The 27,898-nt window shown below is 46.5% G+C and overlaps 1 protein-coding gene across 4 annotated transcripts in view; it reads left to right on the top strand.

Moving 5' to 3' along the window:
* Positions 1-27,898, top strand: part of TF (transferrin) — a 642,048-nt gene that overhangs the window by 581,938 nt on the left and 32,212 nt on the right. For 2 of the 4 annotated variants that reach the window (XM_030215724.1, XM_030215725.1), the window contains one exon: positions 13,253-13,442. The exons of 1 other annotated variant lie outside the window; for it this stretch is intronic. In XM_030215724.1, the coding sequence (XP_030071584.1) occupies positions 13,253-13,442 (190 nt within the window). Of the gene's footprint in view, positions 1-13,252; positions 13,443-27,898 lie in introns of those variants that run through there. One more of the 4 variants, XM_030215728.1, reaches the window with a different exon arrangement.

A 27,898-nucleotide genomic window follows, 5' to 3' on the forward strand; every position in this document is an offset into this window, starting at 1 on the left:
GCTGGCTATCGGTTTGTGTCCTTCGATCCTCTCCACTTTCTTTTACTGGGATGGATTGTTCGATAGGCACTGTGAAAGATCCGCCCCTCTCTCCGGGGTCCACGGGATCTTGCCTCTGCCTTGTCCCAACCTCCTAGCCCACTGTAGTCCACAAGGCAGGGCTTGCAGAAATCAAACTCAAAAGAAAATCAGCAAGTCTCTTTATTTTCCTTCTGGGATTCACAGTCCAGCAGTTTCAACACAAAAATAAAGCAGGCATCCAAAACACAATCCCCTTTGTTTCTCCTCTCAGGGCACTAGCACAACAGGGGTAAACCCAACTCCACTCCACTGTTTCCAGAACTCAGTTTGTTCCACCTTAAGCAGTCTACAGCCCCGTGCTCTCCTTCTCCCCCCTCCCCTTTGACAAGGGGAAGAATGTCCGTGAAGAAAAAAAAACACAAGAAAAAGAAAGAAACTGCTCCCGGTTTCCTCCTGGTGCTTTGGCAAACAGTCCCAATAAACAGTTCCTAATAAACCACTTCAGGGTTGAGCAAACACTTTCCCACAACCAGCTTCCTCCCGCTGTGAACAGTTCACACAGGGGGAGTCAATAATCCCTCTTCAAACAGCACCTTTAACACACAGTTCATAACAGCCTGAACTCGCTTTGGGGAGAACAAAAAGATCCCACCCTTTCTTGGGTCACTCTCAATACACTGACCCTCTTCCCTCATGACCCTTTCTCTTTCCCCTTGCAACCCAGCTGCCATGCCACGAGTTCACCTGCTTTTTCTGCTTTTTTCCTAAGGAATGAGCCCAGGCTGTGAGGTCCATTGGCTCCTCTGGGTTCTCCTCTCTCCCCCTCTCCTCCGCCTCTTGCCATTCCATGGGTTCCTCGTCCCACCCACTTTTCAGCTGTTCCTCGTTCACCTGATTACCCTCCAGGGGCCCCTCCCTTGCCTTGTCAGAGTTCTCCCCTGTGACCTGCTGGGGAAGGTAATCTCTATACCAGGGCTTGCACCGGGGCTGCTGGGTAGTGTAGTCTTTTTCTCTCCTCCATTTTTCAGGAGGCACTAACCTTTCACTTCTCTCTCTCTGGGGAAGTAGTAAAGGCAAGGCTCTGTTCTGTCTCCTTTTGCTCTTGAGCCTCCTCACTCCTTCCCCTTCCACTTCCATCTGCTCCACCCCTTCACAGCACGAAGCAGTGTCCTCTAGGTTTTCACCGATTGCGAATAATCCTCTCTTTCTGCCAGGTGTCTTGGCTGGACCTTTTCATGCGTTGGAGGTCTTTGGGTTTGGTAACATGGGGTCAGTTATATGAGGAGGGCAGTTTGCTTTCCTTTGATACCTTGAAAGAAAGTTACGCTGTTTTACCAAATTAGTTGTTTGCCTATGGACAGTTGAGACATTTTCTTAGTTATAGAGAGATTCAGGCTTATATATTGAGGGAAGATACGTTTATGGAAGATCTTTGTGAAGATTCTAAAAGTACCAAAGGTCTTATTTATTTATTACATTTATACCCCGCGCTTTCCCACACATGGCAGGCTCAATGCGGCTTACATGGTAACAATATAAATAATTACAAAGTCGTAAGAAGAATATACAGTTTATGTTAAACGCAAAACTAATGGGGTTTACGGAAAGTAAGTATTACTTGTTTATACTCATTTCAATGGGGAAAGTTGAAACCTAATTGTACCCATAGAGAGCTGTGGCATAAGGAATTGGGGGTGACTATTGGGGACGGGGATTGGTCCTTTTTTGAGAACAATTTATTTTTATTTATTTTTATTTGTAGCATTTGTATCCCACATTTTCCCACCAATTTGCAGGCTCAATGTGGCTTACATTTGCTGTAATGGCGGTTGCCATTTCCAGGTAACAGAATTACAAATGGTGTTGCATTAAGGTGTGTACATACATAGTAACATAGATGGAACATAACATACATGGAACAGTTTGTGGTCTATATATATACCATGTGCGTACATACATGGTAAAGAAGAATACATTATGGTATTGCATGCAGGTTCCTGAGTGATAATTGGATTATAACATACATTAAGTCATCGACTATGGAGAGACCATATTCGACATAGGGATAAAAGTGATAGTGCTTGTTCACTAATAGCAAAGAGGTTAATCAGTCAAGTGATAAGATTGGTGTAAGATCTCAAAGTCTGTTCCCTATCATGAGAATATAGTTAAAGTACTTTACCGGTGGTGTTTAACTCCAATTAGGTTGCACCACATTTCCTGGAACATCTCCATTGTGCTGGCGTGGATGTGGACAGAGGGGTACAATGGGCCATATTTGGAGGTCATGTTATAAAATTCGGGCATACTGGAAAGCTATACAGCATAGATTGCAATATTGGTTTCAAAGGCCTGTTAAGTGGTCTCCAGAATTTTTTCCTTTTGCCAAAAAGCCACCTGGTCTTACTAAGTCTCAGGCTTTGTTAACCAGGCAGGCAATGGTGGCATCAAGAGTAGTGCTTGCTGCTTGTTGGAAATCACCCAATACTCCTTCGTTGGTGCGCTGGTTAAACAAGCTATGGTTCCTATGTGATATGGAGAGACTTCGGGTAGTGCAAAGTCATACCGAGGTCAAGTGGAAAGCAATCTGGGAGCCCTTCCTGAATCATTGTCAGTTTTAGGGGGGAGGGAGGGGGTTGGGGTCAGAGAGGAGAGAAGAGGGCATTTGGGGAAATATTAGGCAGAGGAGGGGGGGTAAATTGTCTATATTACTTTTCTAAAATCTTTAAAAAACAAAACAAAAAAATGGGGGTCCCAGTATGTATTGTTGTAATAGTAGGCGTTCCTGTAATTCTTCGAGGACAAGCAGGCTGGACATCATCACACATCATCACGCATGGGTCGTCGTCCGCGACAGCCCAGGAAACCGAAAGTCAAAACAACACCTCTCCTCTTCACGCGAGGAAGATGAGGGGGAGATACCCATTAACTGTAATGAAGAGTCCAGTGATACTTTATGGCAATATAAACTTGGTTTTTTTTTTTAATTTGTAAAAGGTTTTTATTGAAAATTGAAGAATCCCTGTACACAAGGAACTATTACACCTAAAGCATTAAGCATACAGTGGGGGAAATAAGTATTTGATCCCTTGCTGATTTTGTAAGTTTGCCCACTGACAAAGACATGAGCAGCCCATAATTGAAGGGTAGGTTATTGGTAACAGTGAGAGATAGCACATCACAAATTAAATCCGGAAAATCACATTGTGGAAAGTATATGAATTTATTTGCATTCTGCAGAGGGAAATAAGTATTTGATCCCCCACCAACCAGTAAGAGATCTGGCCCCTACAGACCAGGTAGATGCTCCAAATCAACTCGTTACCTGCATGACAGACAGCTGTCGGCAATGGTCACCTGTATGAAAGACACCTGTCCACAGACTCAGTGAATCAGTCAGACTCTAACCTCTACAAAATGGCCAAGAGCAAGGAGCTGTCTAAGGATGTCAGGGACAAGATCATACACCTGCACAAGGCTGGAATGGGCTACAAAACCATCAGTAAGACGCTGGGCGAGAAGGAGACAACTGTTGGTGCCATAGTAAGAAAATGGAAGAAGTACAAAATGACTGTCAATCGACAAAGATCTGGGGCTCCACGCAAAATCTCACCTCGTGGGGTATCCTTGATCATGAGGAAGGTTAGAAATCAGCCTACAACTACAAGGGGGGAACTTGTCAATGATCTCAAGGCAGCTGGGACCACTGTCACCACGAAAACCATTGGTAACACATTACGACATAACGGATTGCAATCCTGCAGTGCCCGCAAGGTCCCCCTGCTCCGGAAGGCACATGTGACGGCCCGTCTGAAGTTTGCCAGTGAACACCTGGATGATGCCGAGAGTGATTGGGAGAAGGTGCTGTGGTCAGATGAGACAAAAATTGAGCTCTTTGGCATGAACTCAACTCGCCGTGTTTGGAGGAAGAGAAATGCTGCCTATGACCCAAAGAACACCGTCCCCACTGTCAAGCATGGAGGTGGAAATGTTATGTTTTGGGGGTGTTTCTCTGCTAAGGGCACAGGACTACTTCACCGCATCAATGGGAGAATGGATGGGGCCATGTACCGTACAATTCTGAGTGACAACCTCCTTCCCTCCGCCAGGGCCTTAAAAATGGGTCGTGGCTGGGTCTTCCAGCACGACAATGACCCAAAACATACAGCCAAGGCAACAAAGGAGTGGCTCAGGAAGAAGCACATTAGGGTCATGGAGTGGCCTAGCCAGTCACCAGACCTTAATCCCATTGAAAACTTATGGAGGGAGCTGAAGCTGCGAGTTGCCAAGCGACAGCCCAGAACTCTTAATGATTTAGAGATGATCTGCAAAGAGGAGTGGACCAAAATTCCTCCTGACATGTGTGCAAACCTCATCATCAACTACAGAAGACGTCTGACCGCTGTGCTTGCCAACAAGGGTTTTGCCACCAAGTATTAGGTCTTGTTTGCCAGAGGGATTAAATACTTATTTCCCTCTGCAGAATGCAAATAAATTCATATACTTTCCACAATGTGATTTTCCGGATTTAATTTGTGATGTGCTATCTCTCACTGTTACCAATAACCTACCCTTCAATTATGGGCTGCTCATGTCTTTGTCAGTGGGCAAACTTACAAAATCAGCAAGGGATCAAATACTTATTTCCCCCACTGTATATATCAACACAAACATATCGTCATAGCTCCCCTTCTATATCATTAAAGCTTAACAATAAAATGAAGATACATACCTGTAGCAGGTGTTCTCCGAGGACAGCAGGCTGATTGTTCTCACCTACCCTCCCTCCTCCCCTTTGGAGTTGTGTTTTTACTCATTTTTTGCTTGTCATTCAACTGAGCGGGAACGGTCGCGCACAGGCGGGAAGACGGCCGCGCATGCGCGGTGGGCGTGCCCTGCGTGCGGGACCGCCCGCAAAGTTTTGTTCCGGTTGGTGGGGGCTGCCGTGGACGTCAACCCAGTCGTGAGAACAATCAGCCTGCTGTCCTCGGAGAACACCTGCTACAGGTATGTATCATTCGCTTTCTCCGAGGACAACAGGCTGGACATCATCACACATGGGTCGTCGTCCGCAACGGCCCAGGAGACCGGAAGTCAAAACAAAAACTTTCAAAAGTTATAGAAGCAGCCACCTGGGGACAACGCCCACGCACTTCCCTCAGTTTCTTTTTCTCTGCGCTGCGAAGGGGTAGTGTTTTTTTTCTGCTCCTTGTCTTTTGCCCAGGAGATTGTGTTTTTTCTGTGTTTATCTCGCCCCTTTTCAACTTATTTTTACTTTAGTTCTTCGAAATTAAAAAAAGAAAAAGAATTCTTTTCCTTAATTTTTTAGTTTTTTCTCATTTTGTTCAAGTTTCCTTTCTTTTTCGTTGCGGCCGTCCTTAGGCCGCTCGGCCGCGTCTTTTTTCCCCTTTTTTGTGTTTTTTTTTTATCTGGCACAATTGAGTCGTTTGAGTTTCCGGACGCTATTTTCCTGCCCATGTCATCGAGGACTCCCAGCGGCTTCAAACACAGTACTCGCTGCAACCGGACCATCTTGTGTACCGACCCTCACGCGTGGTGTCTCCAGTGCCTCGGGCCCAATCATCTTCCAGCTGCTTGTAAGCTCTGTAAGTTAATGAAGAAGAGGACCCAGGTGGCGCGAGAGGCTTTTTCCGGATTGGTCCGGTCCTTCGAGGTCGGCATTGACATCGGTACCAAGGTCAGCGGCATTGGCGTCGACATTGAGCGAAGCAGCACCGAGAGTCCAGGTAATGGCTGCCGAGAGACCACTTCGAGCTGGGAGCAGCGAGGCATCGAGCGGGTCTCCACCCGTCTCAAGGCCTACTGCTATGCAGGCCCCCCGGGACCGACCTGAGTCGGACCCGGCCCCGAGGAGGTGTGAGGCTAAGAAGCATCGCCATCGATCTCCTTCCTGACACGGTACTGAGAGCTCCGGGGAGTCGGCACCCGAGAAGCGTCGGCGTCGGGAGGACTGCTCACCCTCCATTCAGGAGGTGCCGATGCGTCGGTCATTCGGCAGCCTGGTACCGGCTCTCGAGCCTCCTCAGATTCTGGCACCGCCTCCTGCACCAGCCCCCCCAGCCTTTTTCGATGGCAGCTCTCGTTGAGCGTCTCCGGGCCATTCTTCCAGAAATTCTGGAAGGACTTCTCCGTCCATCTGCTTTGGTACCGGAGGCGCTTGTGCCTCCCGTTCCTATTGCTGAGACGGCATCTGGCCTATCTCCTGTGAGGAGGTCCCTGCCGTCGGTACCGCTTGCGGTACCAGAGCCGATTGCCATCCGGTGGAGGAAGCTTCACCGCAGTCCAGGACGTCAATCCTCGAAGTCGAGACAGGCTCAGGTTCAGGCTGCTCTTCAAGAGCTTTTGTCCGATACCGAAGAGGAGCGTTCATGGGGAGAGGAGGAAGACCCCAGGTATTTTTCGGAGGAAGACTCCTGTGGGCTTCCTTCTGATCCTACTCCACCTATTGAAGTCAGACAGTCTCCACCTGAGAATCTTACTTTTTCATCTTTTGTGTGGGAAATGTCTAAGGACATTCTATTTCCCATGGAGGTTGTGGATGAGCCCAGGGCTGAGATGCTCGAGGTCCTGGATTATCCTTCTCCACCTGCAGAGGTTGCAACGGCCCCCCTGCACAATACGCTCAGGGAAGCGATGATGCGGAATTGGTCTTGCCCTCTCTCTAATGCAGTTGTCAAAAAGAAGTCCGAGTCCCAGTACAGAGTCCATGGTGAGCCTCTGATGGTGAAGGCCCAACTTCCTCACGATTCTATGGTGGTGGACTCTGCTCTCAGAAGAGCCAAGAGTACTAGAGACTATGCCTCGGCGCCCCTTGGATTCTTTTGGGAGGCATACGTATCAGGCTAGAATGCTCGCCGCCAAGATCGAAACATACCAGGTATACACGAGCATTCACTTACGGAACTCGGTGAGGCAACTGTCCAGTTTAGTTGAAGCTCTCCCTCCGGACCTTGCTGAACCTTTTCACAAGGTGGTTAGGCAGCAGAAGGCGTGTTGCAAATTCCTGGCCAGGGGAGCTTATGACACTTTTGATGCCGCATCCCGAGTAGCTGCTCAGGGTATCGCGATGCGCAGACTCTCATGGCTGCGTGTCTCAGACCTGGATCAGAAGACCCAGCAGTGAATTGCGGATTCTCCTTGCCGGGGGGGGGGGGGGGGGATAATCTTTTTGGAGAGAAGGTTGAGGATAAGGATATGGTCGTTACCCTCAAGAAGCATCATGATGCAATGGATTCTCTCTCCCGCCGGACGCCTTCTGCTCCTATCTCCTCCACTAGGAGGTTTTTTGGAGGGAGGAGGAGTGCTCCCTATTCCTATAATAGGCATAGGTACACTCCTACCTCTCGACAGCCTGTTCAAGCTCGCTCCCAGCAGGCTCGCTCTCGTCAGCAGAGTGCGCCTAAGCCCCCTCCGGCTCCCCAGCAAAAGCAAGGGATGGGCTTTTGACTGGCTCCAGAGCAGCATAGCCACGGTAAAAGTATCCTTGCCGATGATCTACCTGTTGGGGGGAGGTTGATAATTTTTCACCAAAGGTGGCCTCTTATAACCTCCGACAGGTGGGTTCTTCAAATAGTCCAGTTAGGATACGCTCTCAATCTGGTATCCAAACCTCCAAATTGTCCACCAGGAGCTCAATCCTTCAGCTCCCAGCACAAGCAGGTACTTGCAGAGGAACTCTCCGCCCTTCTAAAGGCCAATACAGTCGAACCCGTACCACCAGGGGAAGAAGGGCTGGGATTCTATTCCAGGTACTTCCTTGTGCAAAAGAAAACAGGGGGATGCGTCCCATCCTAGACCTAAGGGCCCTAAACAAATTCCTAGTCCGAGAAAAGTTCAGGATGCTTTCCCTGGGCACCCTTCTTCCCATGATTCAGGAAAACGATTGGCTATGCTCTCTGGACTTAAAGGACGCCTATACTCACATCTTGGTGCTCCGATTTCGACTGGGAACTCAGCACTTTCAGTACTGTGTACTACCCATTGGTCTAGCATCTGTACCCAGGGTCTTTACAAAGTGCTTTGCAGTTGTCGCAGCATCGCTACACACTCTGGGAGTGCGTGTGTTCCCTTATCTCGACGATTGGCTGGTGAAGAGCACCTCGGAGGCAGGAGTGCTACGATCCATGCAGATTACTATTCAACTGCTCGAGCTGCTGGGGTTTGTCATAAATTATCCCAAGTCCCACCTGATTCCAGTACAGAAGTTGGAATTCATAGGAGCTCTGTTGAACACACGGATGTCTCAAGCTTATCTTCCCCAGGCAAGGGCGGACAATCTTCTGGCCTTAGTGTCCTCATCTCAACAGATCACAGCTCGGCAGATGTTGAGGCTTCTGGGCCACATGACCTCCACAGTTCATGTTACTCCCATGGCATGTCTACATATGAGATCAGCTCAATGGACCCTAGTTTTCCAGTGGTGTCAGGCTACAGGGGATCTAAAGGATGTCATCCATCTTTCCACCGATTTTTGCAATTACCTACAGTGGTGGACCATTCACTCCAATCTGACCTTGGGACGTCCATTCCAAATTCCTCAGCCACAAAAAGTGCTGACGACGGATGCATCCCTCCTGGGGTGGGGAGCTCATGTAGATGGGCTTCATGCTCAAAGAGTTTGGTCTTTTCAGGAAACAGGTCTTCAGATCAACCTCCTGGAATTACGAGCGATCTGGAATGCTCTAAAGGCTTTCAGAGACCAGCTGTCCAATCATATTATCCTAATTCAGACAGACAATCAGGTTGCGATGTATTACACCAACAAGCAGGGGGGCACTGGATCTCGCCCTCTGTGTCAGGAAGCCGTCCGGATGTGGCTTTGGGCACTTCAGCACGGCATGTTTCTCCAAGCCACGTATCTGGCAGGCGTAAACAACAGTCTGGCCGACAGGTTGAGTTGGATAATGCAACCTCACGAGTGGTCACTGAACATGGATGTTGTCCGCAAGATCTTCCAAGTGTGGGGCACCCCCTTGGTGGATCTGTTTGCCACTCAGACCAATCACAAGGTCCCTCAATTCTGTTCCAGGCTTCAGGCCCACGACAGGCTAGCATCAGATGCCTTTCTCCTACATTGGGTGACAGGCCTTCTGTATGCTTATCCTCCAATACCTTTAGTAGGGAAGACTCTGCTGAAACCATGATTCTGATAGCACCTTTTTGGCCCCGTCAGATCTGGTTTCCTCTTCTTCTGGACTTGTCCTCCGAAGAACCATGGAGATTGGACTGTTTTCCGACCCTCATCACCCAGAACGAGGGGTCGCTTCTACATCCCAACCTCCAGTCTCTGGCTCTCAAGGCCTGGATGTTGAGAACCTAGAAGTTGCCTCTTTAGGCCTTTCAGAGGGTGTCTCCCGAGTCTTGCTTGCTTCCAGGAAAGATGCCACGAAAAAGAGTTATTCTTTTAAATAGAGGAGGTTTGCCGTCTGGTGTGACAGCAAGGCCCTAGATCCTTTTTCTTGTCCTACACGGACCCTGCTTGAATACCTTCTACACTTATCCGAGTCTGGTCTTAAGACTAACTCAGTAAGAGTTCATCTTAGTGCAACCAGTGCTTATCATCAACATGTAGAAGGTCAGCCTATCTCTGGCAGCCCTTAGTTGTTCGCTTCATGAGAGGTTTGCTTTAGTCAAAGCCCCCTGTCAAACCTCCACCAGTGTCATGGGATCTCAATGTCGTTCTCACCCAGCTGATGAAACCTCCTTTTGAGCCACTGAATTCCTGCCATCTGAAGTACTTGACCTGGAAAGTCATTTTCTTGGTGGCTGTTACTTCAGCTTGTAGAGTCAGTGAGCTCCAAGCCCTGGTAGTTCATGCTCCTTATATTAAATTTCATCATAACAGAGTAGTCCTCCGCACTCATCCTAAGTTCTTGCCGAAGGTGGTGTTGGAGTTCCATCTGAACCAGTCAATTGTCTTGCCAACATTTTTTTCCCCGTCCACATACCCGCCCTGGTGAGGACAAGTTGACTGTAAGAGAGCATTGGCCTTTTACATGGAGTGGACAAAGCCCTAACGACAGTCCGCCCAGCTGTTTGTTTCTCTTGATCCCAACAGGATGGGAGTTGCCATCGGAAAACGCACCATCTCCAATAGGCTAGCAGATTGCATTTCCTTCACTTATGCCCAAGCTGGGCTGACTTTGGAGGGCCATGTCACGGCTCACAATGTTAGAGCCATGGCGGCGTTAGTGGCTCACTTAAAGTCAGCCTCCATTGAAGAAATTTGCAAGGCTGCAATGTAGTCTTCAGTCCACACATTCACATCTCACTACTGCCTTCAGCAGGATACCCGACGCGACAGTCGGTGCTTCAGAATCTGTTCGGGGTTTAGAATCCAACTCCACCCTCCTAGGCCCTTTTCTGTTCTGTTCCAGGCTGCACTCTCACTTAGTTATGTTTATTTTCAGGTCCATCTCAGTTATGTCCTCGCCGTTGCAAGGCCCAATTGACCTATGTTCATTGTTTTGAGTGAGCCTGGGTGCTAGGGATACCCCATGCATGATGATGTCCAGCCTGCTTGTCCTCAGAGAAAATGAAGATACATACCTGTAGCAGGTATTCTCCGAGGACAGCAGGCTGGACATCATCACAACCCACCCTCCTCCCCTCTGGAGTTGTTCTTCTTCTCGTTTGCTTTTCATATAACTGAGGGAAGCGTGCGGGCGTCACGGGCGGGAAGTCACTCGCGCATGCGCGCCACGCCGCTTCTTGAACTTTTGAAAGTTTTTGTTTTGACTTCCGGTCTCCTGGGCCGTCGCAGACGACAACCCGTGTGTGATGATGTGTGATGTCCAGCCTGCTGTCCTCGGAGAATACCTGCTACAGGTATGTATCTTCATTTTATTGTCAAGCTTTAATGATATAGAAGGGGAGCTATGACGATATGTTTGTGTTGATATATATGCTTAATGCTTTAGGTGTAATAGTTCCTTGTGTACAGGGATTCTTCAATTTTCAATAAAAACCTTTTTTACAAATTAAAAAAAAAAAAGAACAAGTTTATCTCTCTATATAAAACGCACCTCCAACATTCTAATGAAGCCTCACTTTCCCAACGTTCTAAAAGTGAAGTGGCTGAGATAGGCATTCCTTCTCTCTGTGTCCATCTCCTGAATTGACATCACTTACTTCCGGGTTCGTCACAAGCAGAAGTGACCAACCACACAAGGTTTCTCGGCTTCAGAATGTTGGAGGTGCAGTCTATTAAATAGGATTGGTCAGTTCCTTGAAGCACAGCCAGAGCTCAGCGTCCTGCACCGTAACGCTCAGACACCAGAGAGATAGAGGGGGGGGGGGGCGGTATCTCTGTCACACACACACTCTCTCACACACTCTCACTCTCACACACTCTATGTCTCACACTGTATCACATTCACTCTCTATGTGTCACACAGTCACTCACACACTCTCTTGGTCTCATACACTCAGTCTCACAGAGAGCCTGTGGCTCACACACACTCTCTCCCTTGCACACTGTGTCTCACATACGCACTTGCACACACTCTCATTCTCACAGTCACACTCGCACCCAGACTCACTCTCACACACACACACTCACACATTCACTCTCTCTCTCACACACAGTCACTGTCACATACACTCTCTCAAACATACACACTCCGTGGAAAACCTTGCTAGCGCCCGTTTCATTTGTGTCAGAAATGGGCCTTTTTTACTAGTATTGCCATAAAGTATCACTGGACTCTTCATTACAGTTTATGGGTATCTCCCCCACATCTTCCTCGCGTGAAGAGGAGAGGTCTCATTAAATCCCCTGATGCAGCTGCAGTAAAACAGGGTATACCCCTTTCTGGAACTTTGGCATTAAGAAGTTGAGACTGGTATTTGACAATATGAATAAGTTAAGTCATAAATGTTTTGAAAGATTATTGCAATAGTGCATATATGGAAGATATTTTTGAGTTGGACACAGAAGAAATTTTCATATGTATTATTGGTACACTACTGAGTTCTCTCATTTAGTTATTTATGAGTGGAGTTTTTTATGACTTATAATTAAAAGAGCTCTAACCATTGTATACTGATTGCTGCTGTAATGATCATATTTTATTGAGATCTTTTTTTTCTCCATCGTTTTGACATTTGGGAGATTCAAAGTTAGAATTTAAAATTCTAATTAATGAGATAAACTTTATTTTATTAACTCATAATAATCTTATACATATCATAAACACTTATATAAACACAATTTGTATACATACCACATCTCTCCCCATATCCACAATCAAAAATATATAAAATCACTTATCTCTTAAATGTCCTTTGCTGGAATCTGTATATCTCTCTCAAAATTCAGATGTTACAAAGTCCTTCCATACGGAGTTAACAAGCACAAAATGTCTCAAGATTTCTTCCATTGCTTCTAACTCCTATTTTATGCAAATGCCTAAAAAGGATCTCCAGATATAATTCCTTGCATCACACAATTAGTAAAGGTTCCTTCTAGCGCGATCCTACTACTCAAATGATGGTATTTAGTTCTTGAGATTCTGATACTTGAAAATCTTTCCTCCACTAAAAACTCCACTAAGATTGCTGATGATTCCATGCAAAATGTCCATTACTATTCCACAATTACACAGTCTCACTCAATCTCAACATTGGCCATGTTTTGCTGAAGCGTCATCAGGAGGCCACACTGAGTTGGACTTGCATTGCTTCCACTATGGTGTCTGCTACCAAAAGACACCAACACATGTGTAGTATGAAAGGAACTTATTTAGGCCCTGTTTACAAAGCCACGTTATGGTACTGCCAACACAGCCCATTCACTTTGAATGGTCTTTGTCGGCAATGCCTCGCTGCTTTGTAAAGGGGGTCGGGGGGTTAATGTTTTAGAGAATCATGACAATATGTTTATTTGATATGTAATAATATTTGTTGACAGTTGAAGAGTATTTAAGACCATTTGAATAGGGTATTAATTAGAATTTGAGAATCTTTAGCACATCAAACTATTGAGTGAATTTCTATTGGTGTGATTTTCTATACTATTTAAAGCCATGGTCCCATAATACAGTACTGTGTCCAAAAACAAACAAAGAGGCTGGTGCTTCTTTAGAAGTAAGCCATTTATTGAGAAATGAGCTTCTAAGGATAAGGAGTCCACTTTGTCAAAAGCATACAATATATATAATTCAGGAGTTAGGTAAACAGCTATATTTAGCCATGTTTTGGTCCCTTCCAGTCTCTGTATGGACGTGATGGAATGAAAAAAGATTTGTTCCAGATGTTTGATTCCACCACCCCAGACCTTTTGTTCAAAGACACCACCAAGTACCTGGTTGAGATACCTAAAGAAACTTCCATGAAAACTTACCTTGGACAAGAGTACTTCGATTCTGTGACTGGACTGGCAAAGTGTTCATCAACCTCTGGTAAGCCCCACAGACAAACCATATCCCTTTGGGTTGCCTAAAGTGTGTGTGCTAAATGTGAATTCTATAATGGCAATTACATGTGTAACTGACAGTATTCTATAACCTTAGTGCATAAGTGCTTGGCATGCCCCTGATATGCCCTTTCCTCTCCCACATCCAGACTCCCCTAAGGAGATGTATGCTGAAGACTTACACACTAAGGTTATAGAGTACTGACTAAGGGCAGTTACATGCATAACTGTAAGTTAGTGCCAGTTAGCAGGGCTGGTCTTAGGGTGAGGCGACTGCATAGGGCCTCACGCTCAAGGGGGCCCCGCGCGGCGCGCCTCCGCCCCCGACTGCCCGAGTTCCAGTCCCCCTCCCTCTGAATTTTAAAAGTTACCTCGTCGGGTTACAGGCAGCGACAGGAGTGAAAAGCGTACAAGCTGCTCGGCGCTTCAGGAGCCTTCCTTTCCCTTTCTCAGCTCTGGTTCTGCCCTTATTTCCTGTTTCCACGAGGGCAGGACCAGAGCTGAGAGAGGGAAAGGAAGGCTCCTGAAGTGCCGAGCAGCTCGCACGCTTTTCACTCCTGCCGCTGCCTGTAACCCGACGAGGTAACTTTTAAAATTCAGAGGGAGGCCTCGGAAGGTGGGGAGCCTTGGAGCTGGGAGGGGGGGGCCTTGGAGCTGGCAGGGAGGGAGGGAGAGAGGCCTTGGAGCTGGCAGGGAGGCCTTGGAGCTGGCAGGCAGGGAGTGAGGGAGGCCTTGGAGCTAGCAGGGAAGGAGGCAGGCCTTGGAGCTGGCAGGGAGGGAGGACTTGGAGCTGGGAAGGAGGGGGGACATGGAGCTGGGAAGGAGGGAGGAGCCCTGGAGCTCGGAGGGAGGGGGAGCTGGAGCTTGGAGGGATGGTCCTGGAGCTAGGGTGGGGGCGGAGCTGGGGTGGCGCTCCATCAAATTGGTCTGCACAGGGCCCCGCACTTGCTAAGACCGGCCCTGCCAGTTAGCACCAGTTAACTCCAATTATAGCCAATTATAACACCAATTAGTGCCTAATTTAACAATTAAGTTACACACATAACTGGCAGCATTCTAAACCTGTGTGTACAATTTGGCATGCTAAGTGCAAAAATGGATGCACAGGTTTATAGAATTAGGGGGCACAAGTACAGGGGTTCAGCACTTATACCAACATGAAAAGAAAGCTACAGAAGATATAAACAGCTGCAAAAAAGTATGCATACCATTCATCTTTAGCCATTTGTTCTGACTTAGCTTTTTCTGAAGTTATTCTTATATTCGGAAAAGGAGAGGAAGACTATGTAAAACAGAGGAGTTCAATAAGTGCCTTGAAGCCTGGTGTAAAGAATGAGATTTTAGATACGAAGGAGGATGGAGCAGTATGTGGAAAGGTGTACTGTACTATAATGATGGGCTACATCTTTCTGTGACAGGAAAAAGGATCCTTGGGGAGAAATTCAAACAGTATGCTTCTACACATTTAAACTAGAGGGTGGGGTTGACAAAAGGAAACAAGGGAATTCAGAAAGTCACCCCCTACAAAAACATGACAACAGTGGGAAAGGTAATGTCAATATAGAAAACCACCTAACCAACTCACTTAAGAACACAAGGAAAGCAATAAGCACAAATGTTCACAGTCTAAGTAAAAAGGTTCAAGATTTGCAAGCCCTGATGTTGGGGGCAGATTGTTATTGTTGCTATTACAGAGACATGGTTGAATGATTCCTATGAATAGGATAGAACCATACCGAGTTGGAGGAGTGGCCTAATGGTTAGCGCAGCAGGTTGCAGACCTGGGGAACCACATTCAATTCCCGCCGCAGTTCTGTGTGACCCTGGGCAGGTCACTTAGCCCTCCACTACCCCAGGTACAATATAATACTAGATTGTGAGCCCATTAGGGACAATACTAGTACCTGAAAAAAAAATTGTAAAACCGCTTAGGTCTAGGCAGTTAATAAAATAAATAAATAATCTTTTTAGGAAGGATAGCGAGGACCAAAGAGGTGGAGGAGGGGCGCACTGTATGTAAAAACAGTATCAGAGCGGTTGAAATGCAGGGTACCTGGGGAGAAGAAGAAGCAATATGGATCGCCCTGGAAAGAGAAATTGGAACCTGTATCTACATGGGTGTTATCTACCTCCAACAGAATACGAAATCAACAATATCCTTGTCTCTGGTAACATAAAATGTAACTACAACAAAAACCAGGACTGTAGCCACCAGAAATATATATTAATTGTCTCTCAGTGTCACAACTTGCAAAAAATGACATATATATATATATATATATATATATATATATATATATATATATATAAAATATGTTTTGAGTACCCTCAGATATAACCCACTATTCAATGCAGACAGTAAAGCTGCTAATCAGTGGTATAGCACTTCTTTCATCGGGTTACTCTTAAAGTTTTTTTGGGAGGGTATTTTTTGTGTAATTCACACACCATCACCCAAGTGCTATAAATGTCATTTAACCACCTTGCAATAATAAATATCGTGAAACACTGTGTACTTAACTCAAAGTTGCCTCGCTGAAAGTAGATACGGACTGAAAGTGTCCAGCAGACGCCTTCCCCTGAAACCGCCTGACTCTGCGGGTTTCAAACACTTTCATCAGGGATAAGGGTTAAGGCCATGTTCTCTCTTCATTTGAGTCCTTTGGAAACTCTGTGAGACCATATATAATGTGTAGAAGTAACTTATATAGGCGCCTCAATCAAAGTTAGAGCCAGAAATATCTTCATCGTGACGTCACTGCAACAACAAACTTTATATAGTACATATGAACATGAACCACAGAATGATTTCCAAACCAGAATGGTAAGTATATATATATTGTATAAACAATTAAATGATAGTATTCCACTCAATGTTCTCATTGAGACCTCCTGGACTGACAGTTCTTAGAGTAAAGATCCACCATTGTTCACGGCAGGCTAGCGCTGCTGCCCGATTTGCACCTTTGAATGACTGAAGAACGTGATCAATAATGAACCATTGTAACTCAGAAAATTTATGATGGAATTGCTCACAATGCATAACTATAGGTGCCGTGATGGTTTTAGTTCCCAATCTACTTTTATGTTCAGTTAGGCGAATTTTCATATGTCTTATCGTGCGTCCCACATAATATAGATGACAAGGGCATGCAATGATGTAAACAACAAACGATGATGTACATGTAGTCCTATACTTCAATTTGAAAGTCTGCTGTGTTTGATTATGGGTCCACTGTTGCATAGTAGTTGTCTGACTACAAAATTGGCAGTCTCCACATGGCTGGTGCAGACCCTCTACCCCACTGTGGTTATCTTGTGCCATGTACTAGATGATCCCTGAGATTACACCCTCGAGTATAGGCAATACATGGTTGCTCAGAGAAAGATGAGTGAAAGGTCAAAACCTGCCAATGTCTGTATATAATTTGTGCCACACGAGGGGCCATAGTAGAGAATCCTAAAACGCAAATCATCTTATTCATATGTTCCTTAGGTTTATCTGCTAATAGAAGAGGTCGTTGGGCGTACCATGCCCGTGTAAATGCTTGTCTGATACATTGATCTGGATATCCGTGGGCTCTTAATTTATTCGATAATTCCATTGCTTGTTATTTGAAGGCTGCATCTGTGGCACATATTCTACGAAGTCTTAAAAATTGTCCAATGGGCAGTGACCACTTCAATCTATGTGGATGATGGCTGTTAAACTGTAGCAGAGTATTCCGATCAGTCGGTTTATTTATTTATTTATTTATTTATTTATTTATTTTATTGCATTTGTATCCCACTTTTTCCCACCTATTTGAGGACTCAGTGTGGCTTACAATACATTGTGAATGATGGAAATACAGTGTGTTACAGTACGATTATGGGTTACATTGTGAGGAGTTATGGGAAGACAAAGTCAAGTCAAAAATCGTTAGGGCGTAGAAACCATGTTACAATGGGGAAAAGATAAGGCGATAGAACAATATCAAGAGAACATAGGTTATAACATTTTATCTGTGGGTGGAGTTTGAAGTGAGGTAAAAATACGGGGTAAAAGAAATTCAGAAGGGAGTGTATTGATGCATTTCTATTAGTGTGTATGGACTTCATTTGTTTTGATCCTTGGAATAAATTTTCTCAAAGAGATGAGTCTTCAGTTGTTTTCGGAAGTCGGTCAATTCGTAGATCATTTTCAGTTTGCATGCTAGTGTATTCCAGAATTGCGTGCTCATATAGGAGAAGGTTGATGCATGCAGTACTTTGTATTTTATGCCTTTGCAATTAGGGAAGTGGAGATTGAGGAAGTTCTGGATGATCTTTTAGCGTTTCTGGGTGGCAGGTCTATTGAGTCAGACATGTATGCAGGGGCTTCACCGTGGATGATTTTGTGGACTTAGGTGCATACCTTGAAGGTGATACGTTCCTTGAGTGGGAGCCAATGTAGTTTCTCACGCAAGGGTTTTGCGCTTTCGTATTTTGGTTTTCCGAAAATGAGTCTGGCTGCTGTGTTCTGGGCTGTTTGAAGTTTCCTCAGTATTTGTTCTTTGCAGCCTGCGTATAGTGAGTTGCAATAGTCCAGGTGGTTGAGTACGAGTGATTGCACTAGGCTGCGTAAGACGGATCTTGGAAAGAATGGTCTTATTCTTTTCAGTTTCCACATGGAGTAGAACATCTTTTTGGTTGTGTTATTCGTGTGTGTCTCTAGTGTTAAGTGGCGGTCAATAGTGACTCCAAGGATTTTTAAAGTTTCAGAGATTGGCAGATTTAGTTTAGGTGTGTTGATAGCGGTAAATTTATTCGTGTTGTATTGGGAGGTAAGCATGAGGCATTGAGTTTTTTCTGCGTTCAGTTTTAGTCGGAATGCATCTGCCCAGGTATTCATGATGTATAGACTTTGGTTGATTTCGTTGGAGATTTCATTAATGTCCTGTTTGAAAAGAATATATATCGTTACATCATCTGCATATATGTAAGGGTTAAGGTTGTGATTTGATAGAAGTTTTGCCAAGGGGATCATCATTAGGTTGAAGATAGTTGGCGAGAGGGGGGATCCCTGCGGTACTCCATACTCAGGTGTACATGCAGCAGACGTAGTTGAATTTGATGTGACCTGATATGAGCGTGAGGTTAAGAACCCCTTGAACCAGTTTAGGACATTGCCTCCAATGCCAAAATATTCAAGTATGTGTAATAGGATTCCGTGGTCAACCATATCAAAGGCACTTGACATGTCAAATTGTAAGAGGAGTATATTGGTGCCGGTAGCAATCATTTGTTTGAATTTGGTCATTAGGGTAATTAGTATTGTTTCTGAGCTGTGATTTGACCGGAATCCTGATTGGGCATCATGCAGTATTGAGAACTTGTTGAGATAATTTGTGAGTTGTTTGGTTACCATTCCTTCGGTTATTTTGGTTATTAGTGGTATAGATGCTACTGGTCTGTAGTTAGTTATTTCGCTTGCATTTTTCTTTGTGTCTTTGGGTATTGGGGTGAATAGAATTTTTCCTTTGGGAAAAGTCCGTTTTGTAGCATGAAATTCACGTGGTTCGTTAGGTCTGTTATGAATTGTTGAGGAGCTACTTTCATGAGGTTGTTTGGGCAGATATCTAGTTTGCAATGGAATTTAGCGAATCTTTTGAGCGTTTTAGAGATGAGGTCCTCTGACAGTGGTTCAAATTCGGTCCAGATCCTGTCTGCTGGGTGTATTCCGTCTTCTGGGTCTAGACAGTTTAGGAGTGTGGCATATTCAATAGGGCTGGTGGGAATTTTCATTCGTAATTGTATAATTTTCTTCTTGAAGTGTTTCGCGAGGTCGTCGACCCCTGGTGTATCTTTGCTGTTGTTTGTAACTGGTGTGGTGTCTAGCAAATTATTTACAAGGTAGAAGAGTTTGTGTGTGTCATTGTAGTTTGGTCCAATCATTGTTTTGTAGTGTAGTCTTTTAGTTTGTTTTATGGTATATTTTATGGTATATTTATGATAAACTGTAGTATAAAGTTTTCCATTGCATTTGTAGATAAACGTATCAAGAAATGCTGTACACTCCTAGTCATTGTGAATTTCAGTCCGTAGCTACTTTCAGCAAGGCAACTTTGAGTTAAGTACACAGTGTTTCACGATATTTATTATTGCAAGGTGGTTAAATGATATTTTTAGCACTTGGGTGATGGTGTGTGAATTGCACAAAAAATACCCTCCCAAAAAAACTTTAAGACTAACCCGATGAAAGAAGTGCTATACCACTGATTAGCAGCTTTACTGTCTGCATTGAATAGTGGGTTATATCTGAGGGTACTCAAAAAATATTATATATATATATATGTATATATATATATATATATATATATATATATATATATATATGTGTGTGTGTGTGTGTGTAATTTTTTGCAAGTTGTGACACTGAGAGGGGCGTAGCCAGACCTGTCATTTTGGGTGGGCCCAGAGTTTGGATGGGAAGGCCTTCTAAAGTCCCCCCCTTTTGTCCTGCATCTATCTCCCTCTCCTCTGTCCCCAGATCCAGCACTTCTCTAATTCCCCCCTGCAGCCTAGCAATACCTCTTTCTCTGAAACAACCCCCATACCTTAGTACTTTCGACAGCAGCAACAGTAGTGATGTACATCCACTGCCTGCACCAGCCCTGTAGACTTCCCTCTGCCGCATCGTGCCAGAGAGGAAACAGGAAGTGGTAAAGGGAAGACTGAGTTTGGCGCAGGCAACAGACTGCATCGCTGTTGCTACTGGTAAAGGTGCCAAGTTAGAACAAGAAAGGGGAGTGTTGCCAAGGTGTGGGTGGGGGTGGGGGGCAAATGCCAGTCCACGGGTGGAGGAGAGGGAGAGAGGGGAGTGAGGCAGCTGCTGCTGAACTGTTTTGGAGGCCAGACAGGGTGGGCCTGAGCCAAGAATGGGTGGGCCTCTGCCCACCCAGGCTCACCTGTAGCTACGGCACTGGGCTTTTGTTGTAGTTACATCTACAGACCTCCAGCACAAATGGAGAAGCTGGACAAGGATTTGATTGAAGATATACATAAGCTTGGAATGAAAGGGGAGGTGATGTTGCTAGGAGATTTCAACTTGCCTGATGTGGATTGGAACGTCCTATCAGCAGAATCAGAAAGAAGCAGAGAGATCGCTGATGCCTTCCAAAGTACTTTGCTCAGACAAATGGTGGTGGAACCCACAAGGGAAGGGGTGGATCCAGTGTTCACAAATGTGGGTAGGTGCCCACTTAGGCAATAGCGATCATCACACAATATAGTTTGGGATAGTGCTGGGCAGACTTATACGGTCTGTGCCAGAGCCGGTGGTGGGAGGCGGGACTGGTGGTTGGGAGGCAGGGACAGTGCTGGGCAAAGTTATACGGTCGGTGCCAGAGCTGATGGTGGGAGGCGGGGTTGGTGGTTGGGAGGCGGGGATAGTGCTCGGCAGACTTATACGGTCTGTGCCCTGAAGAGGACAGGTACAAATCAAAGTAGGGTATACACAAAAAGTAGCACATATGAGTTTATCTGGTTGGGCAGACGATGGACCGTGCAGACACACAAAACTCAAAGTACTGGATTTCAGACCTGCTGATTTTGGTAAAACAGAGGAGTACCTGAAGTACCTGGATAGGCACAGGAAAAGTGGAAGGGTACTGGTCCAAGGTGAAAGCTGCTATAAATATGGCAACAGATTTTTAAACAAAGAAAGTAAACAAAAACGAGAGAAACAGGGAACCTGTATAGTTCTCCAAACAAGTGGACATAAAAAATAAGAGTAAAAGAGGCTACATTCAAGAAATGCAGAAGAGCTCAACAAGAGAATCACAGAAAAGATTACCATAGTAGTCTGTCTGGCATCATCCTCAGTTCACCCTTGCAGGATTTGGCTAATCTTCTTTCATTCTTTTGCATTTACGGGACACAAACCGTAGAAGTCTGTCAGGCATCGGCCTCAGTTGCTAGTACTCTTACCCAAGGTGACACCTCAACAGCCATGTTACGTTTCCATTCTCTTTCTGTTTAGGCATCCCCAGTGTTTATCCCATGCATTTTTGAATTCACTCACCATTTTAGACTACCGCCTCTCCTGGAAGGGCATTCCAGGCATCCACTACCCTCTCTGTGAAAACGTATTTCCTGACGTTTCTCCTAAGTCTATCTGCCTGCAACCTCCATTCATGTCCTACTTCCCCTATGTCTCTGGAAGAGGTTTGTTGGAATATTAATACCTTTCAAGTACTTAAATGTCTGTGTCATATTACCTCTTTCTCTCTTTTTCTCTAGGGTATGCATATTCAAATCCTTCAGTTTCTTCTTATACGTCTTATGGCACAAATCCTGTACCATTTTTGTTATCTTCCTCTGAACTGCTTCAAGTCTTTTTTTATGTCCTTGAAAAGATATAGCTGCCTAAACTGGACACAGTACTCCAAGTGGAGCCTCACAAATTACATGTACAGGGACATCAACACTTCTTTTCTTCTGCTGGTTATGCCTGTCTCTATGCAGCCTAGCATTCTTCAGTCAACAGCCACCTCCTTGTCACATTGTTTCATCACCTTGAGATCCTCAGACTATCATTCCAAGGTCTCTTTCCTGATCCATGCATGTCAGTCTCTCACTCCCTAGCACATGCTGTGCTTTTGGAGTTTTACACCCCAAGTGCATCACTTTGTGTTTCTTTACATTAAATTTTAACTGCCAAACACTCAACCATTCTTCTAATTTTTGTAGATCTCCTCTCATGTTGTCCACTCCCTTCAGGGAGTCCACTGTGTTGCAAATCTTGGTGTCATCTACAAAAAGGTAAACTTTTCTTTCTAACCGTTCAGCATTGTCACTTACAAATATGTTGAATAGAATCAGCCCCAGTATCGACCCCTGAGGCATTCCACTACTTACATTTCTATCCTCTAAGTAGACTCCATTTACCATCACCCTCTGCCATCTGTCTGTCAACCAGTTCCCAATCCAGTTCACCACTTTATGTCTTAACTTTAGCCCGCTGAGTTTATTTATGAGCCTCCTATAAGAGACCATGTCAAAGGCCTTGCTGAAATCCAAGTGGGCTACATCGTCCACTATCCAGTTCTCTGGTCATCCAGTCAAAGGAATCAATCAGATTCATTTGGCATGATTTTCCTTTGAAACCCTGTTGCCTTGGATCTTGTAACCCATTGGATTCTAGGAAACTCACTATCCGTTCCTTGAGCAGTGCCTTCATTACCTTTCCAACCACCGAAGTAAGGCTTACTGGCCTATAATTTTCCACTTCTCTTGTCTCCAGTTTTGTGGAGAGGGACCACATTCGTTTTTCTCCAATCCCTCAGATCCTGTCCTGTCTCCAAGGATTCATTAAACAAATCTTTAAGAGGACCCGCCAGAACCTCTCTGAACTCCCTTAGGATTCTGGGATGGATCCCATCCAGCCCATGGTTTTGACCACTTTCAGTTTTTCTAGTTGTTCTTTCTTCCGTAAATGGTGCAATATCAACTTCAGCCAACTGAGATCATACTCTGGGATTTTCTTTGGTGAAGACAGAGCAGAAATATTTGTTAAGCACATCTGTCTTTTTTCTCATCACTCTTAACATAGAAATTCATAGCATCTTTCAGTCTCACAATTCTATTTCTAGCCTTCCTCCATTCTCTAATATACCTGAAAAAGTCTTGTCGGCCCTGTTTATGATTTAGCCTTTTCCAGCTGTATTTCTCTCATCACTTCTTTCAGTTTTATTCCATAATCTCTTCTGTGCTTCTCTTCTTACGTTTTTTTGTATTTTATGAATGCCACCTCTTTTGCCATTATTTTGTCAGCGACTTGTTTGGTGAACCATATCGGTTTCCTTTTTCTCTTGTTCTTGCTTACTTTCCTTATATAAACATCTGTTGCTGATTTTATAGCTCCTTTTAGTTTCAACCACATATCTTCCATCATTCCTATGTCCTTCCATCCCATCAGCTCTTTCTTCAGGTACTCCCCCATTTTAACAAAGTCAGCATGATTAAAATCCAGGATTTTGAGCTTTGTTTGTCTGCATTTCGCTTTAGCCCTTACATCAAACCAGTGGCGTTCCTAGGGGGGCTGGCACCCGGGGCGGATCGCCGATGTGGCCCCCCCCCCCGGGTGCAGCGCCCCCCCCCCGATGCCACGCAGACCCCCCCCAGGTGAAAGGACACCCCCGCGAAGGAACCCCCCTTCCGCCGGTTGCACGCCGCCGCCGGGGGGGGGGGGGAGGGGTGCTGCGTGCGCCTTTCCTCCGTTCGATGATGCTTCTCTGCCCTGGAACAGGAAGTAACCTGTTCCGGGGCAGAGAAGAAGCATCGAACAACGGAGGGCAGGCGCGCGCGCCACCGCCCCCCCCCCCCCTAGAGACGCCATTGCATCAAACCGTTCAGTGTAATGATCAGTATTGGCTAGGTGGGCACCCGCCCTGACGTTGGGCACACTATTTCCATTTGTTGCCCCTCCCCTCGTGGGCTCCATCACCATTTGTCTCAGCAGTGCACTTTGAAAAGCATCCACAATCTGTCTACCTCTATTTTGATTCCACAAATGGGACCTTCCAATCCTCATCCAGCAGGTTGAAATCCCCCAGCAACAGCACCTCCCCTTTCATTCCCAACTTTTGGATATTTCTGACCACATCTTTGAACAACTTCTCTGTTTATGTTGGAGGTCTGTAGACAACACCCATATGAATAAATGTTCCATCTTCTCTTTCTAAAACAGTGCATATTGCTTCTTCATTTCCCCAGGTCCTCTGCATTTAATATTGTTTTTCACAAATAAAGCTACTCCTCCACCTTTTTGACCATCTCTGTCATTCCTGAATAGAGTATATCCTGTTCTCCGAGGACAAGCAGGCTGCTTGTTCTCACACTTGTGTCGACGTCCACGGCAGCCCAGGTACCGGAAATTTTCCCTCAGCAAAATAAAAAAGAGTTTTGCAAGAGCCTTCTGGCGCGAATCGCGCGCACCGCACGTGCGCAGCCGCCTTCCCACTCACCGCGTGAGCATTCCCGCTCAGTTTTTTCTCTTTCCGCGACAGAGTGGCTGTGTTTTGCGGTCTCTCTCTCAGGCCCGGGAGAAGAGTCTTGCCGTCTGAACCCTCCTGGGTTTTCTTTTCTTTTTCTGTGTGTTTTACTTTGTTCCTAACCAAGTTTTTAAAAAATAAAAAGAAGTTCCCTATATGTCTTAGTTTTTCTTTGCCCTTTAAGTTTCCTTTTGGTTTTGTCGTGGTCTTTTTAGCCGTGCGTACGGTTTTTCCCTTTTTTTGTGCTCCTCTTTTAGGCACAATCGCAGATTTTGACTTCACCGCCACTATTTTTCCATCGATGTCATCGAGGACTCCCAGTGGCTTCAAGAAGTGTACTCGGTGCAGCCGGTCTATCTCGGGCATTGACCCCCCACTCGTGGTGTCTTCAGTGCCTTGGGCCCGACCATCGCCCAGACGCTTGTAAGTTGTGTCTTAGCTTGAAAAAGCAGACACAGGCGTCAAGAAAAGCTTTTCAAAACTTTCTTTTTGGAGCTTCGACTGGTTCCTTGGCGTCAACATCGATATCGAGGTCGGCGGCGTCGATATCGGCACCGGAGATTGATTCGACTTCAGGAGCGCAGGTAATGGCTGTTCGGAGACCAACACACACTGGGAGCAGTGAGGTGTCGAGTGGGTCTCCACCTGTCTCGAAGCGTCCTGCTGTGCAGGCCCCATGGGACTGACCAGTCTCGGACCCGACTCGGAGGAGACATGTGGATTCCACGTCCTCCTCGTCGGTACTGAGTAGTCTGGATGACATGCATCGCGCGAAGTCGAAGAAGCACCGTCATCGGTCTCCTTCCAAGCATGGTACTGGGAGCTCCGGGGCGTCGAGAGATTCGGCACTCATGAAGCATCGGCGCCAAGAGGGTCACTCACCCTCTATTCAGCAGGTACCGACGCGTCGGTCTTCGGGCAGCCCGGTACCGCCTCCTCAGCCTCAACAGGTTCTGACACCGGCTCCCATACCGACCCCGCAGCCTTTCTCGACGGCGACTCTGGACGAGCCTATCCGAGCCCTGCTTCCAGGTCTCCTGGAGGGCTTGCTGCACCAGTCTGCTCCGGTGCCGGAGGTGCTTGCGCCTTCCGCACCGTCGGTGGAAGTGGCAGCTGGCTCTATACCCGTGGCGAGGTTCTCGATGCCGGTGCCGCCTGCAGTGTCGGCTGCCACCCAGGTCAATTCCTCGTCGATATCGATGGAGGGAGCTTCATCGCCGCCGGCAAGGGGGTCGACTTCTCAGCATCGCTATCAAGGACACTGTGCCTCGGCGTCGAGACGGGCCCGGTTTCGGACTGCAGTTCGAGAACTCTTGTCCGATACCGAGGAGGATGCCTCCTGGGATGAATGGGAAGATCCCAGATATTTCTCTTCCGAGGAGTCTTGTGGTCTTCCTTCTGATCCCACTCCTTCACCTGAGAGGAAGCTTTCTCCGCCAGAGAGTCTCTCCTTCTCATCATTTGTCTGGGAAATGTCTGTGGCTATTCCCTTTCCAGTGGTTTCTGAGGATGAGTCCAGGGCTGAGATGCTCAAGGTCCTGGACTATCCTTTGTCAGCAATCGTTGTCTAGGTTTGGTCCCGGATAGGGTTACCATACGTCCGGATTTCCCCGGACATGTCCTCTTTTTGAGGGCATGTCCGGGGCGTCCGGCGGATTTTGCCCCCGCCCACGTTTGTCCGGATTTCTGGACAAACGTGGGCGCGGGTGCGGGCAGGCGCGTGCGTGCGGTGGGCGTGTGGGCAGGCGATCGGCGCGTGGTCTCCCGTCCCCTCCCCTCCCCTTCCTTACCATGTTCCCTGGTGGTCTAGTGACGTCTTCGGGGCAGGAAAGAGCCCCCTCTTTCCTGCCCGGAGCGCTGCCTCCCCTGTCTATCATCCTTCTCGGTCTGGCTGGGGATTCAAAATGGCCGCCGAGAGTTGAACTCTCGCGAGGCCGCTTCAACTCTCGGTGGCCATTTTGAATCCCCAGCCATACCGAGGAGGATGCAGCAGGCAAGGGCAGGCAGCGCTCCGGGCAGGAAAGAGGGGGCTCTTTCCTGCCCCGAAGAGAAGACGCTACTAGACCACCAGGGCTAGACAGTAAGTGAGGGGGGGGTATGTGATGGGGGGGAGGGGACTATGTGACGGGGGGGGGAATGGGGCGGAACCCGGACCTGAAGGGGGCGTGGCAGGGGCGGGGCATGAGGCGGGGCGGGGGCGGGGTAGGGGGGTGTGACATGTGTCCTCTTTTTCAGAGGACACAAAATGGTAACCCTAGTCCCGGAGTCCAGTTCACAGAGGCAGTGAGTTCGTAGAGGCAGTAGGTTCCCAAAGAATACACAATCCACACGAGTTTGGATATATAAAGTATATTATATTTGCAGATATGTATAGGCTCACAGCACTTAGTACAGTTAAATGGTACAGGCTGTCTCTGGGTGTGTGTTTAGAGAGAGAAAGAAAGGATAGGGTGTTTCTTCAGAGAAAGAGAGAAGCCTTGGGGTTGTTCTGCAAGAGGTATATATGTGTGCAGAGAGAAAGGAAGGGAGAGAAGGGCCTAAGAAAACAAAACCATATGCTCTGGGAGAGAAAGCTTTGGGGAAGAAAGGGGGGCCAGAGCCGGAGCTCTGGTGGCTGGAGATGGGTAGGTGCAGGGGGAGAGACAGAGAGAGAAATGCCCCCAACAGAGAGAAGTGCCCTGAGTAGAGCCATGTGCTCTGCTTTATACCTCAAGAACAGAAAGAGATCAAAAACTTATCTTCCTTCCCAGCCAAACTCCAGTTTGCTTTCTGAAGTCAGGAAGGTGACGATTTTTACAGGTTGTACCTCTTTGAAGTCCCTAGTGATGGAGCCTCTATGTCTGGCTTCCTTTGTTCTCAAGCCCTGCTCCCAGATAGTACAAAAGGTATGTTAATCAGGAGTAATTAAGACAACCCAGGGCTAGCAGGTCTCTCAGCACCATTTGGTCCTGAGGGAGGGGGGAGAGAGTTATCAGAAGCTGGTCTAATATTAATCTAAGTGTCATTCTGGTTTCATATTAATATAAGTATGTCCAGCATCTGTTCTTATTAGGTATAAAGCTGGGGCACCTCTCTCTCTCTGTCTCTCTGCAAGCAGAGCACAGGGTTCTGCTTGCACTACTTCTCTCTCTGTATCTCCCCCTGCACCTACCCCTCTCCAGCCACCAGAGCTCCGGCTCTGGCCCCCCTTTCTTCCCCAAAGCCTTCTCTCCCAGAGCCCATGGCTTAACTTTCTTAGGCCCTTCTCTCTCTCTCTTCCTTTCTCTCTGCACACATATACCTCTTTCAGCACAACTCCAAGGTATCTCTCTTCCTCTGAACAAGCCCCCTATCCTTTCTTTCTCTCTCTAAACACACACCCAGAGACAGCCATGTATCATATACCTATGCTAAATGCTGTGAGCCTATACATATATGCAAATATAAT

The sequence above is a fragment of the Microcaecilia unicolor genome, chromosome 10, assembly GCF_901765095.1.
Source record: "Microcaecilia unicolor chromosome 10, aMicUni1.1, whole genome shotgun sequence".
Taxonomy (NCBI): Eukaryota; Metazoa; Chordata; class Amphibia; order Gymnophiona; family Siphonopidae; genus Microcaecilia; species Microcaecilia unicolor.